Here is an 11,509-nt window from a genome sequence, read left to right as displayed (position 1 = left end):
TGTGTGTGTGTGTGTGTGTGTGTGTGTGGGTGGGGGGAAGGGAGACATTTCTGTGGGAGGCTTCTGAATGTGTATGTGAGTTTGTGTTTGTGTGAGTATATGTGTGTGGTGTGTTCCTTGTGTGTGTATTTGTAAGTGTGCATGTGTGCAAGTGCTTATATGTCTGTGAACTTGTGTATGGGTGTACAAGTGTGAGTGTGTATGCGAGTGAGTATGCATATGTGCGCATGTGTGGTGAGTCTGCACGCAAGCGTACCTGCGTGCACGTGTGTGTGTGTGTGTGTGTGTGTGTGTGTGTGCGTGCAAGTGTGTGTGTGTGCATGTGTGTGCATGAGTGTGTGTGTGCATGTGTGCATTTGTGTGTGTGCATGCGCATGCGTATGTGCATGCGTGTGTATTTGAGTATGCATGTGTGCATGTGTGTATGTGAGTAGGTATGCATGTGTGCGTGCTTGCATGCATGCTTGCGCGTGTGTGCATGTGAGTGTGAATGCATGCGTGTGTGTGTGTGCATGTGTTTGTGCATGTGTGCATGCGTGCGTGCATGTGTGTGCATGTGTGTGCATGTGTGTGAGTGTGTGTGTGCCTGTACTTGTGTGCACATGTGTGTGTGAGTGTGTGAGCGTGCGTACGTTTGTGCGTGTGTGCACGCATGCGTGTATGTGTGTGTGTGTGTGCATGCATGTGCACGTGTGTGTGCACGTGTGTGTGTGTGCGTACGTGTGTGCACGTGTGTGTGTGTGTGTGCGTGTGTGCGTGTGTGCGTGTGTGTGTGTGTGCACGTATGTGTGTGTGTGTGTGTGTGCGTGTGTGTGTGTGTGTGTGTGTGTGTGTGTGTGTGTGTGTGTGTGTGTGTGTGTGTGTGTGTGTGTGTGTGTGTGTGTGTGTGTGTGTGTGTGTGTGTGTGTGTGTGTGATATTGTTCCAGCAGGTGGGGATGTGGTCCCTTTTGGAAGCTGCAGCTGACGCTGGTGTCAGTGAGTGGATAACCAGTCGGCAAGCAAGAGTGCCAGGACTCTTCTGTCTCACAGCATTGTTATTGGCTCGACCCAATAGGAGAACAACGGATTCGCTCGCAGATTGCCAGTACTTCACGGCAGACCTGAGCGAGGTGCTCCCAGTCCACAGGCACCAAGAACGCAAAGAGAGAACGAGAGAGTGAGCGGGAGAGAGGAAAAGAGAAAGCATTCAGTGAAAAGCCGCAACTGCCCGTCTCAGCTTTGATTTTACAAAGGGAATTTACAGATTAATTTGAGATGTCACTGTCCGGAATGAAAATCCAGCCAAATCAGAAGATGGATTTAATGTGTTAGACAAACAAAAATGACAATTGACAACTAGAAGACACCGGGAAGTGTTGTTTGTGTGGAAACCTTGTTAAATTCAGCAAGAATTGCTGTTCTTCTTTTAAAACACAATGTCGGGGCTAGCCAGAGCTGGAGAGTGCACGGTCTACTGGAAAGTATCCCACAGCTCAGGAGCAGAGGGTGTGAGACAGATTAATAGGACAACCAGCGGCGATGGAACTAAAACCTGCTCCAGACTTTATCTTGCCTTCATATTAATACTGCTCACGCTGACACCACGAGTGGACTCGTCCTGGTGGTAAGTCCAAATCATTTAAATTCATGACCAGAGTCAATTTGTTTATTTTTATGTAGCTGGCAGGTTTACAGGTAGACATTTCCATGATTTAAAAACGATCACTGTATTATGAGAAAGATTTCGAGGCGCGGGTAAAGACGCAAAATAAATCTGAGTGGGTGATTCTGAAACAGAGAACTTTTACCTGAAGAGACTGAATGGCCCTGAATTTGTCCTCGTAACAAGCAAAGGCTGGCAGGTGACCGCGACACGTTTCTTTGCAGTTGTGAAAGGGCTCAATGGAGCAGACATAGGGGTGAGTTGAAATGTGGGGAAGAGGTCCCTTCTAGGGATCTCTCTTATAAGATAGACATCTGTGAATCCGGTACCGAAATCAGAAATAATATTTTTACCCAATGTAATGATGTGAAATTTGCTGCAAGATAATTGAGTTGCAGATCACAGATGGAGGGGAGTTGGGTATCTAAGGAGAAAGGGCCAGGTTACATTGTTGATATGTTAAGATGCACAAGATCGTTCACATATAGACCATTTGGGGAAATGATGTAATTCTAGATGTAATGGTTCCTTCTCCTTGTTTGAGCATATTTTGATCGTCTGTCCACCGTATTCAGCCCCTTGACATCTCAGGGCAACATCATAACTAGACGCAGTGTAACTGGGGTCCTGGAACCCTTTCTCTCAAGCCTCAGTCAGTACCACACTTGTCTCTGAATCAGAAGGTCATGGGTTAAAGAGACTCAAGGGGGATTGAGAAGGCGGTGCTATGTGAAAGATGCCGTCAAGTGCAAGCCCCAGTTGCCTCTCATGTGTACATCGAGAATTTAGTGGCTCTGTTTTGAAGAAAAACAGGGTAGACACAAAATTCTGGAGTAACTCAGCGGGGTCAGGCAGCATCTCGGGAGAGAAGGAATGGGTGACGTTTCGGGTCGAGACCCTTCTCCAGTGTGAAGAAGGGTCTCGACCCAAAACGCCACCCATTCCTTCCCTCCCGAGATGCTGCCTGACCCGCTGAGTTACTCCAGCATTTTGTGTCTACCTTCGATTTAAACCAGCATTTGCAGTTTTTTTTCCTACACATCTTGAAGAAAAGCAGGTCGTTTTCTCTCGATTCCTGCCCAATAGTTATCCTTGGCAGCATTCCCAGAATTAGATTGGATGATTATCACACTGCTGTTTTGTGGGAGCATCTCTCTGCTGTCATGCTCTGGGATAATAGAGACATAACTCACAGTTTATGCACCCCCAGCAACTCCCTCACAACCAAGCACTCAAGCTTTGAATCTGATTGTTCCCTGGTCTCTCCACAAATGATCTTCCAATTCACACCTTGTCCAGGACGAGGGTTGTTCATTTCCATCCTTTCAAAATTCATTTGCCTCGATCTTAATCTCAGTGACTCGCGATACAAACACTTATGTTTATGTTCTTCACTGTGATATGCTTTCCCCATTGCTCTTCTCACTTGTACCCTATCTCCACCCTCCTCGACTGCCCCTAATGCCATAGATTACAAATAATGCTCCTGTCCACTAACCCTCAGAGGGACCTTCAATAAGGGTCCAAAGAATGGTCCCCACCTGAAACGTCATCTGCCCATTTCCTTCCACAGATGCTGCCTGACCCCATGAGTTCTTCCAGCAGTTTGCGGTCTCTTGTGTCTCCCTTTGTTCGTATTCCTGATGTCATTCACCTACACTCCACGTCTATCGTTTCCCATGTCCCTAACCAGTCTGAAGAAGGGTCTCGCTCGGCCCGAAACGTCACCCACTCCTTTTCTCCAGAGATGCTGCCTGTCCCGCTGAGTTACTCCAGCATTTTATGTCTATCTCCATATCCTTTGCTTTCCTATTGGATGGGAAAGGTTTGGAGGGATATTGGTTACGTGTGAGCAAGTTGGGTTAGTCTGGTTAGGTATCGTGGTCTGCATGGAGTGTTTGGCTGAAGGACCTGTTTCCGTGCTCTACGACTCTATGATTTTTCTAACTCTACGACTCTATGATTCTTCACTGATTCCAAACACACAAATTCCCTCCACAAATATGCTCACCATATCACATCAACCCATATTGCCTTTCTCCCAACCCTTAAGATAAGTTTCTTAAATTACATTTGATCACCATAGCTTGCCATTCCCCCCCCATTTTGACTTTCTCTCTGTTGCTTATATCTTATTTTCTATTCCAAATTGCAACGTGATTTTTAATATTACTATGATCAAGTTCCCCAGAGTTAAAATTACAGAAAATCCCTTGAATTTAAAAACACATTCAAAACTCCAGATCTTGCCTTACATGCCAGTTCAGGATTATCAACAGCACAGCCCTTAAATGCCCTTGATGTGCTTGTGTTTGAGTATAACACAGAATCCATATAACCAACACCCATGTCGAGGTGGTTGAATTTCAGGTCATTTCACAGATAACCCAGTCTCCGATACTGTTGACAGTTTCTCACCAGAAAACGCGTGGAGACCCCCTGAGCAAAATCCTTCAGTGATGTTGGCAAACCTTCCTTCACATGCAATTGATTGAGAAATGTCAACACTTTTCATTGTTCATGCTGCTTTTGCAGGAGAGAAAATTTTGTTTCACTTTATCTGAAGAAATGTGTGTGTACATGTGTGTGCACTAATGTCTGTCTGTATGTCTGCGTGTGTATGTGTGTGTGTGTGTGTCTGTCTGTCTGTGTGTATACGTGTGTCCATATGTGAGTGTCTGTATGTGTGTGTGTGTGTGTGTGTGTGTGTGTGTACGTGTGTGTGTGTGCTAATGTCTGTCTGTATGTCTGCGTGTGTATGTGTGTGTGTCTGTCAGTCTGTCTATCTGCGTGTATGTGTGTGTGTGTGTGCACGCATGCGTCTGCATGTATGTGTGTGTCCATATGTGAGTGTCTCTATGTGTGTGTGTGTGTGTGTGTCTGTCTCTCTGTGTGTATACGTGTGTCCATATGTGAGTGTCTGTATGTGTGTGTGTGTGTGTGTGTGTGACTGTCTGTCTGTGTGTATACGTGTGTCCATATGTGAGTGTCTGTATGTGTGTGTGTGTGTGTAACTGTCTGTATGTGTGTGTGTGTGTGTCTGTCTGTGTGTATGTGTGTCCGGATGTGAGTGTCTGTATGTATGTGTTGAACCATGAAGGCAGAATATAAAACATATTCCAACATAAGTTATAATAACTTTTACGACGAGGATATATTAAACCACTCTGGACTTACGTAAAACCTCACTTGTGCGAGTCCATCTGTGCACGTTTGAATTTGTACAGAGGGGTTTTTATGCACATGTCAGATTCTGTACACACCCATATCCGTCTGCTACAGTTCCATTGTTGTAAAATCATTCTAATATCTGGCATTTGGGCTCTATTATACATTCTTTCAGATTCACTACCTGTTCAGAATTGTTTTAGGAAAGGGAGTTATCATAGTGGATCTCAACATATATCTGTCCTGACTGAGATATTGTTGCATTGGGAACATATAATGCATTCCATATTTAGGTTTATTCTAAATTCTGTCCTTACTTGAGTTAGTGTGTTGGATTTGTAGTCATCAGTTGTACTAGGAAACAATTTAAGCATATTACAAGTTACATTGAATTGGTAGGTTTTATAACACTGTGTATTTAGACCGAGACTAAATACATGGGTCCATGCATAATACTTGTCCATGGCAGAAAGAACCCTTCCTCACACCACAATGCTTTGTATCAACAGAGTGGATTTCAGAGGCAGAGCAGCACTTGTGTCTCCCTCTCCAGACCAGGCGTGAATTTCTCGGCAGACATAACTTCACTCAGAATGTTCTCAATCTTTGGAATACACTGCTTAGATAATCAGTTGCTTCAAACAGACTCAGATCGAAGAGTGATAGCTTCTCAAACACAGACATCCTCATAGACATGGGAATCAGGCAGGAGTTGAGGCTTTGCTGGTCAGGCCACATCTGGAGTATTGTGAACAACTTTGGGCACCATATCTGAGGAAGGATGTGCTGGCTCTGGAGAGGGAGCCTGTACTCGTTGAAGTTTAGAAGGATGGGGGACCTCATTGAAACTTGACAGATAGTGAAAGGCTTGGATAGAGTGGATGTGGAGAGGATGTTTCCACTAGTGGGGGAGTCTAGGACCAGAGGTCACAGCCTCAGAATTAAAGGATGTTCATTTAGGAAGGAGATAAGGAGGAATTTCTTTAGTCAGAGGGTGGTGAATCTGTGGAATTCATTGCCACAAAAGACTGTGGAGGCCGTCAATGGATATTTTAAAGGCAGAGATAGATAAACTTTTGATTAGTATGGGTGTCAGGGGAAGGCAGGCGAATGGGGTTAGGAGGGAGATATTAGATCAGCCATGATTGAATTGCGGAGTAGACTTGGTGGGCCGAATGGCCTAATTCTGCTCCTATCACCTATGACCTCATGAAGTTGGCATTGAGTTAAAATGTTGGCCATAATCTTACTAAATAATGTAGAAAGGTTTGAGGGGCTAACTCTGATTCCTTCATCTGAAGACCTGAAGAAGACTGACATATTCAACATTAGAACCATTCATTATCCTTCCTGTAGATTTGATATATTTCCTGAAATTTGAAGTTTGAAATTTATTTGCTGAGTTTTTCAGGAATTTATTGCATGTTTTATATTGAGCATTTTAGTTGATTACATTGTTAATGGTGTGGAGGTCATCTTCAGCTGCAGAACAATATTGATCAGCAGGTAAGATGGGCAGAGAAATAACAGATGGAATTCAATGCAGGAAATTATGAGGTTTGAGAGGTAACATGAAGCTATGAATGATGGGGTCCTAGGACATTGGGAAGGTCTGAAGAACAGAGGTACCTTAGTGCACTTATCCATGGGTTCTTGAAGGAAGCAAGGTGGCTTCTATGGGATGTCCACCTTTATCAGGTGGGACACGGAATATAAGAGCAGAAAGGTCATAGTACAGCTATAAAATACATTATTTAGACGCTATCTGGAGTACTGAGTGCATTTCCGGTCACCAAATTATAGAAGGGATGTGATAGCAGTGCAGAGGAAATTTGACAGGATAGACAATAGACAATAGGTGCAGGAGGAGGCCATTCGGCCCTTCGAGCCGGCACTGCCATTCAATGTGATCATGGCTGATCATTCTCAATCAGTACCCCGTTCCTGCCTTCTCCCCATACCCCCTGACTCCGCTATCCTTAAGAGCTCTATCTAGCTCTCTCTTGAATGCATTCAGAGAATTGGCCTCCATCATTCCTAGCTTCATGTCACCTCTCAAACCTCATAGTTTCTTACATTGAATTCCATCTGTTATTTCTCTGCCCATCTTACCTTCTGAGGCAGAGAATTCCACAGATTCACAACTCTCTGACTGAAAAAGTTTTTCCTCATCTCCGTTCTAAATGGATGTTGCTCGGATGGAACATTTCAGCTTTGAGGAGAGACTGAATAGGTGGTATTTTGTTTTCCTTGGAGCAGACAAGGCGTGGGGGTGGGGTTGGGGCAGGCAAAATTGTGAGGGGTATTGAATAGGGCAGATAGTGAGATACATTTGCTTCTCAGCCCAAGTTCATACGTTTAGAGTAAATAGCAAGAGGTTTAGACAGGATCTGAGGGAAATTGGTTAGAATCTAGATCACATACTAGAGTGGGTGGAAAAGGCAGGAAAAGTAAAACCTTTAAGAAGGATTTAGATGAGCACTTGAAACTCGAAGGCATAGAGACTACAGACCAAATGTTCGTAAATGATATTAGTAGCAACATAGAAACATAGAAAATAGGTGCAGGAAGAGGCCATTCGGCCCTTCGAGCCAGCACCGCCATTCATTGTGATCATGGCTGATCGTCCCCAATCAATAACCCGTGCCTGCCTTCTCCCCATATCCCTTGATTCCACTAGCCCCGAGAGCTCTATCTAACTCTCTCTTCAATCCATCCAGTGATTTGGCTTTCACTGCCCTCTGTGGCAGAGAATTCCACAAATTCACAACTCTCTGGGTGAAAAAGTTTTTCTCACCTCAGTTTTAAATGGTCTCCCCTTTATTCTAAGACTGTGGCCCCTGGTTCTGGACTCGCCCAACATTGGGAACATTTTTCCTGCATCTAGAGACAGTTATTTGTTAGCCAGTACTTGTCTGGGAGCCATTATTACATCAATGAAGGGTGTCCCTTTCCCCTCATGAGAGTTGGCGCATTTCACCAAAACATTTTTTAGTTTAGAGATGCAGCGCGGAAACAGGCCCTTCGGCCCACCGGGTCCGCGCCGACCAGCGATCCCCGCACACTAACACTATCCTATACCCACTAGGGACAATTTTTACATTTACCAAGCCAATTAACCTACAAACCTGTACGTCTTTGGAGTGTGGGAGGAAACCAAAGATCTTGGAGAAAACCCACGCACGTCACGGGGTGAACGTCCAATCTCGGTACAGACAGCACCCGTAGCTGGGATCGAACCCGGGTCTCCGAAGCTGCATTCGCTGTAAGGCAGCAACTCTAGCCTTCTAGCCATTCTAGCTAGTAAGACATTCTAGCCTTAGAGGGAGTACAGAGAAGGTTCACCATATTAATCCCTGGGATGGCAGGACTTTCATATGAAGAAAGACTGGATAGACTAGGCTTATACTTGCTGGAATTTAGAAGACTGAGGGGGGATCTTATTGAAACATATAAAATTCTTAAGGGGTTGGAGAGGCTAGATGCGGGAAGTTTGTTCCCGATGTTGGGGAAGTCCAGAACCAGGGGTCACAGCTTAAGGATAAGGGCGAAGTCTTTTAGGACCGAGATGAGAAAACATTTCTTCACACAGAGAGTGGTGAGTCTGTGGAATTCTCTGCCACAGAAGGTAGTTGAGGCCAGTTCATTGGCTATATTTAAGAGGGAGTTAGATGTGGCCCTTGTGGCTAAAGGGATCAGGGGGTATGGAGAGAAGGCAGGTACAGGTTACTGAGCTGGATGATCAGCCATGATCATATTGAATGGCGGTGCAGGCTCGAAGGGCCGAATGGCCTACTCCTGCACCTATTTTCTATGTTTCTATGTTTCTAACCGTGCCGCCCAGGAAAACAATGGCTGATGGGGTATCTGACATCTGTAATATCTCTAAACCTCTAACCCATACTGTCAGGATAGTTCCATTGAAGGTGTTTTCTCTTCGGATAATCTTACGATAGACTTTAGGGGGAGGGTGGGGGTGGGAGGGGGGGCTGATGAAAACATTTGAAGGTGCTGCAAGTGATTGGCATCATGTGAATTGCATCATTCGACGTTGTCGCTGATTGCAGTAAACGAGGAGCTGTTGTCCGTCGTGAAGCTGAGCTTCAAAATAGGAAACGTGAATCCCAAAGAAGCGCAGGAGAGAGGACATCAATAGAAAATAGACACTAGGTGCAGGAGGAGGCCATTCGGCCCTTCGAGCCAGCACCGCCATTCAATGTGATCATGGCTGATCATTCAATGTGATCATGGCTGAATTGGCCTCCATCATTCCTAGCTTCATGTCACCTCTCAAACCTCATAGTTTCTTGCATTGAATTCCATCTGTTATTTCTCTGCCCATCTTACCTTCTGAGGCAGAGAATTCCACATTCACAACTCTCTGACTGAAAAAGTTTTTCCTCATCTCCATTCTAAATGGATGTTGCTCGGATGGAACATTTCAGCTTTGAGGAGCGACTGAATAGGCGGTATTTTGTTTTCCTTGGAGCAGACAAGGCGTGGGGGTGGGGTTGGGGCAGGCAAAATTGTGAGGGGTATTGAATAGGGCAGATAGTGAGATACATTTGCTTCTCAGCCCAAGTTCATACGTTTAGAGTAAATAGCAAGAGGTTTAGACAGGATCTGAGGGAAATTGGTTAGAATCTAGATCACATACTAGAGTGGGTGGAAAAGGCAGGAAAAGTAAAAACCTTTAAGAAGGATTTAGATGAGCACTTGAAACTCGAAGGCATAGAGACTACAGACCAAATGTTCGTAAATGGCATTAGTAGCAACATAGAAACATAGAAAATAGGTGCAGGAGGAGGCCATTCGGCCCTTTGAGCCAGCACCGCCATTCATTGTGATCATGGCTGATCGTCCCCAATCAATAACCCGTGCCTGGTGGTGAATAATTAGAGCCCATTCCACTGTCAGGGACATCAGAGGTTTCTCAGATTAGACAATCATAACATGACTTCTGACTCTTCAACTCAACGATAGACACCAAATGCTGGAGTAACTCAACGGGACAGGCCGCATCTCTGGAGAGAAGGAAAGGGTGACATTTCGGATTGAGAACTTTCTTCAGGCCCGAAACGTCACCCATTCCTTCTCTCTAGAAATGCAATGCTGCCTGTCCCGCTGAGTTACTCCAGCATTTTGTGTCGATCTTCGGTTTAAACCAGTATCTGCAGTTCCTTCCTACACTCTTCAGTTCAAAGCCTCGATGAATGAAGGCAAGCTAATTATATGCCTTCTCTTCCACTCTATCAACTTGTGGTACCTATTGATCTGTAACATACAGGCTGAAAGGAAATTAGATTGCATAGAATGTTTCAAAGGAAAACTGAATAAAAACATATAAACATAGAAAATTGGAATTTAGAAGGATGAGAGGGGATCTTATCGAAACATATAAGATTATTAAGGGGTTGGACACGCTAGAGGCAGGAAACATCTTCTCAATGTTGGGGGAGTCCAGAACAAGGGGCCACAGTTTGAGAATAAGGGGTAGGCCATTTAGAACGGAGACGAGGAAAACTTTTTCAGTCAGAGAGTTGTAAATCTGTGGAATTCTCTGCCTCAGAAGGCAGTGGGGCCCAATTCTCTGAATGCATTCAAGAGAGAGCTAGATAGAGCTCTTAAGGATAGTGGAGTCAGGGGGTATGGGGAGAAGGCAGGAACGGAGTACTGATTGAGAATGATCAGCCATGATCACATTGAATGGTGATGCTGGCTCGAAGGGCCGAATGGCCTACTCCTGCACCTATTGCCTATTGTCTAAAGTGGGTGCAGGAGTAGGCCATTCAGCCCTTCGAGCCAGCACCGCCGTTCAATATGATCATGGCTGATTATCCAGAATCAGTACCCCGTTCCCGCTTTCTCCCCATATCTCTTGATTCCGCTAGCCCCAAGAGCCATATCCAACTCTCTCTTGAATTCATCAGATACAATAGATATTTACAAAAAAACATTTTCCTAAGGAGGGGGTTCGGAAGCAGGGCTAATTTATAATATTTCCATGGCAATCAATATGCATTCTTGTGTTTTATGATTCTCTGATTTTAAGCAATTCATTTGAAACTGTATTGGTGATGTTTTGACGTTGTGATCTGATGTGATCTGACTGAACTGGTCTCTCCCGCAGGTATATTGGGGCCCTGGGAGCCCGCGTGATCTGTGACAACATCCCAGGACTGGTGAACAAGCAGCGACAGTTGTGTCAGAAGCATCCTGATATCATGCAATCAATCGGGGAAGGAGCCTTAGAGTGGATACGGGAATGCCAGCACCAATTCCGGCATCACAGGTGGAACTGCAGCACGCTGGCCAGGGACCACACTGTATTTGGCAAAGTAATGTTGCGTAGTAAGTTTTTTTTCAAAGAAAACTTTTCTGGTTTAAAATGGTAAGGAAGAAAAGCAGCAGAAGTGAGAAGGGGAGCGTGCCAATTTTGAAGTCCTCTTTGGTCTTAGACACATATTTAGACACAATTTTGAAGTCCTCCCTTGTCCTCTTTGGTCTTAGACATCTATTTTCTTCGTGATGTCGGTGGGAGATGATAATTTTCAGCATATTTCATTGGAAATTTCAATCGAAGTTTTAATGGTAATTAGGGTAGTCTCCTAACCTTCAGAATGTTTCCAGAGTCTCCAAGTAAAGATGATGAATATCTGTAAAAGAAAACCCACCAAGATTTAATAGGAACCTGCGGG

General features: G+C 44.7%; 1 protein-coding gene across 1 annotated transcript in view; it reads left to right on the top strand.

Annotated features, from left to right (window-relative positions):
* The first annotated feature begins 1,137 nt into the window (after positions 1–1,137).
* Positions 1,138–11,509, top strand: part of LOC144605394 (protein Wnt-2b-A) — a 59,833-nt gene continuing 49,461 nt past the window's right edge. Inside the window, exons 1-2 of the mRNA XM_078420576.1 lie at positions 1,138–1,604; positions 10,942–11,162. Of these exons, the coding sequence (XP_078276702.1) occupies positions 1,417–1,604; positions 10,942–11,162 (409 nt within the window). The 5' untranslated portion in view covers positions 1,138–1,416. The remainder of the gene's footprint in view (positions 1,605–10,941; positions 11,163–11,509) is intronic.

The sequence above is a fragment of the Rhinoraja longicauda genome, chromosome 24 (genome assembly GCF_053455715.1).
Source record: "Rhinoraja longicauda isolate Sanriku21f chromosome 24, sRhiLon1.1, whole genome shotgun sequence".
In the NCBI taxonomy this organism is placed as follows: Eukaryota; Metazoa; Chordata; class Chondrichthyes; order Rajiformes; family Arhynchobatidae; genus Rhinoraja; species Rhinoraja longicauda.
The sequence above is the reverse complement of the archived record's forward strand: the minus strand, read 5'-3'. Positions and strand labels throughout refer to the sequence as shown.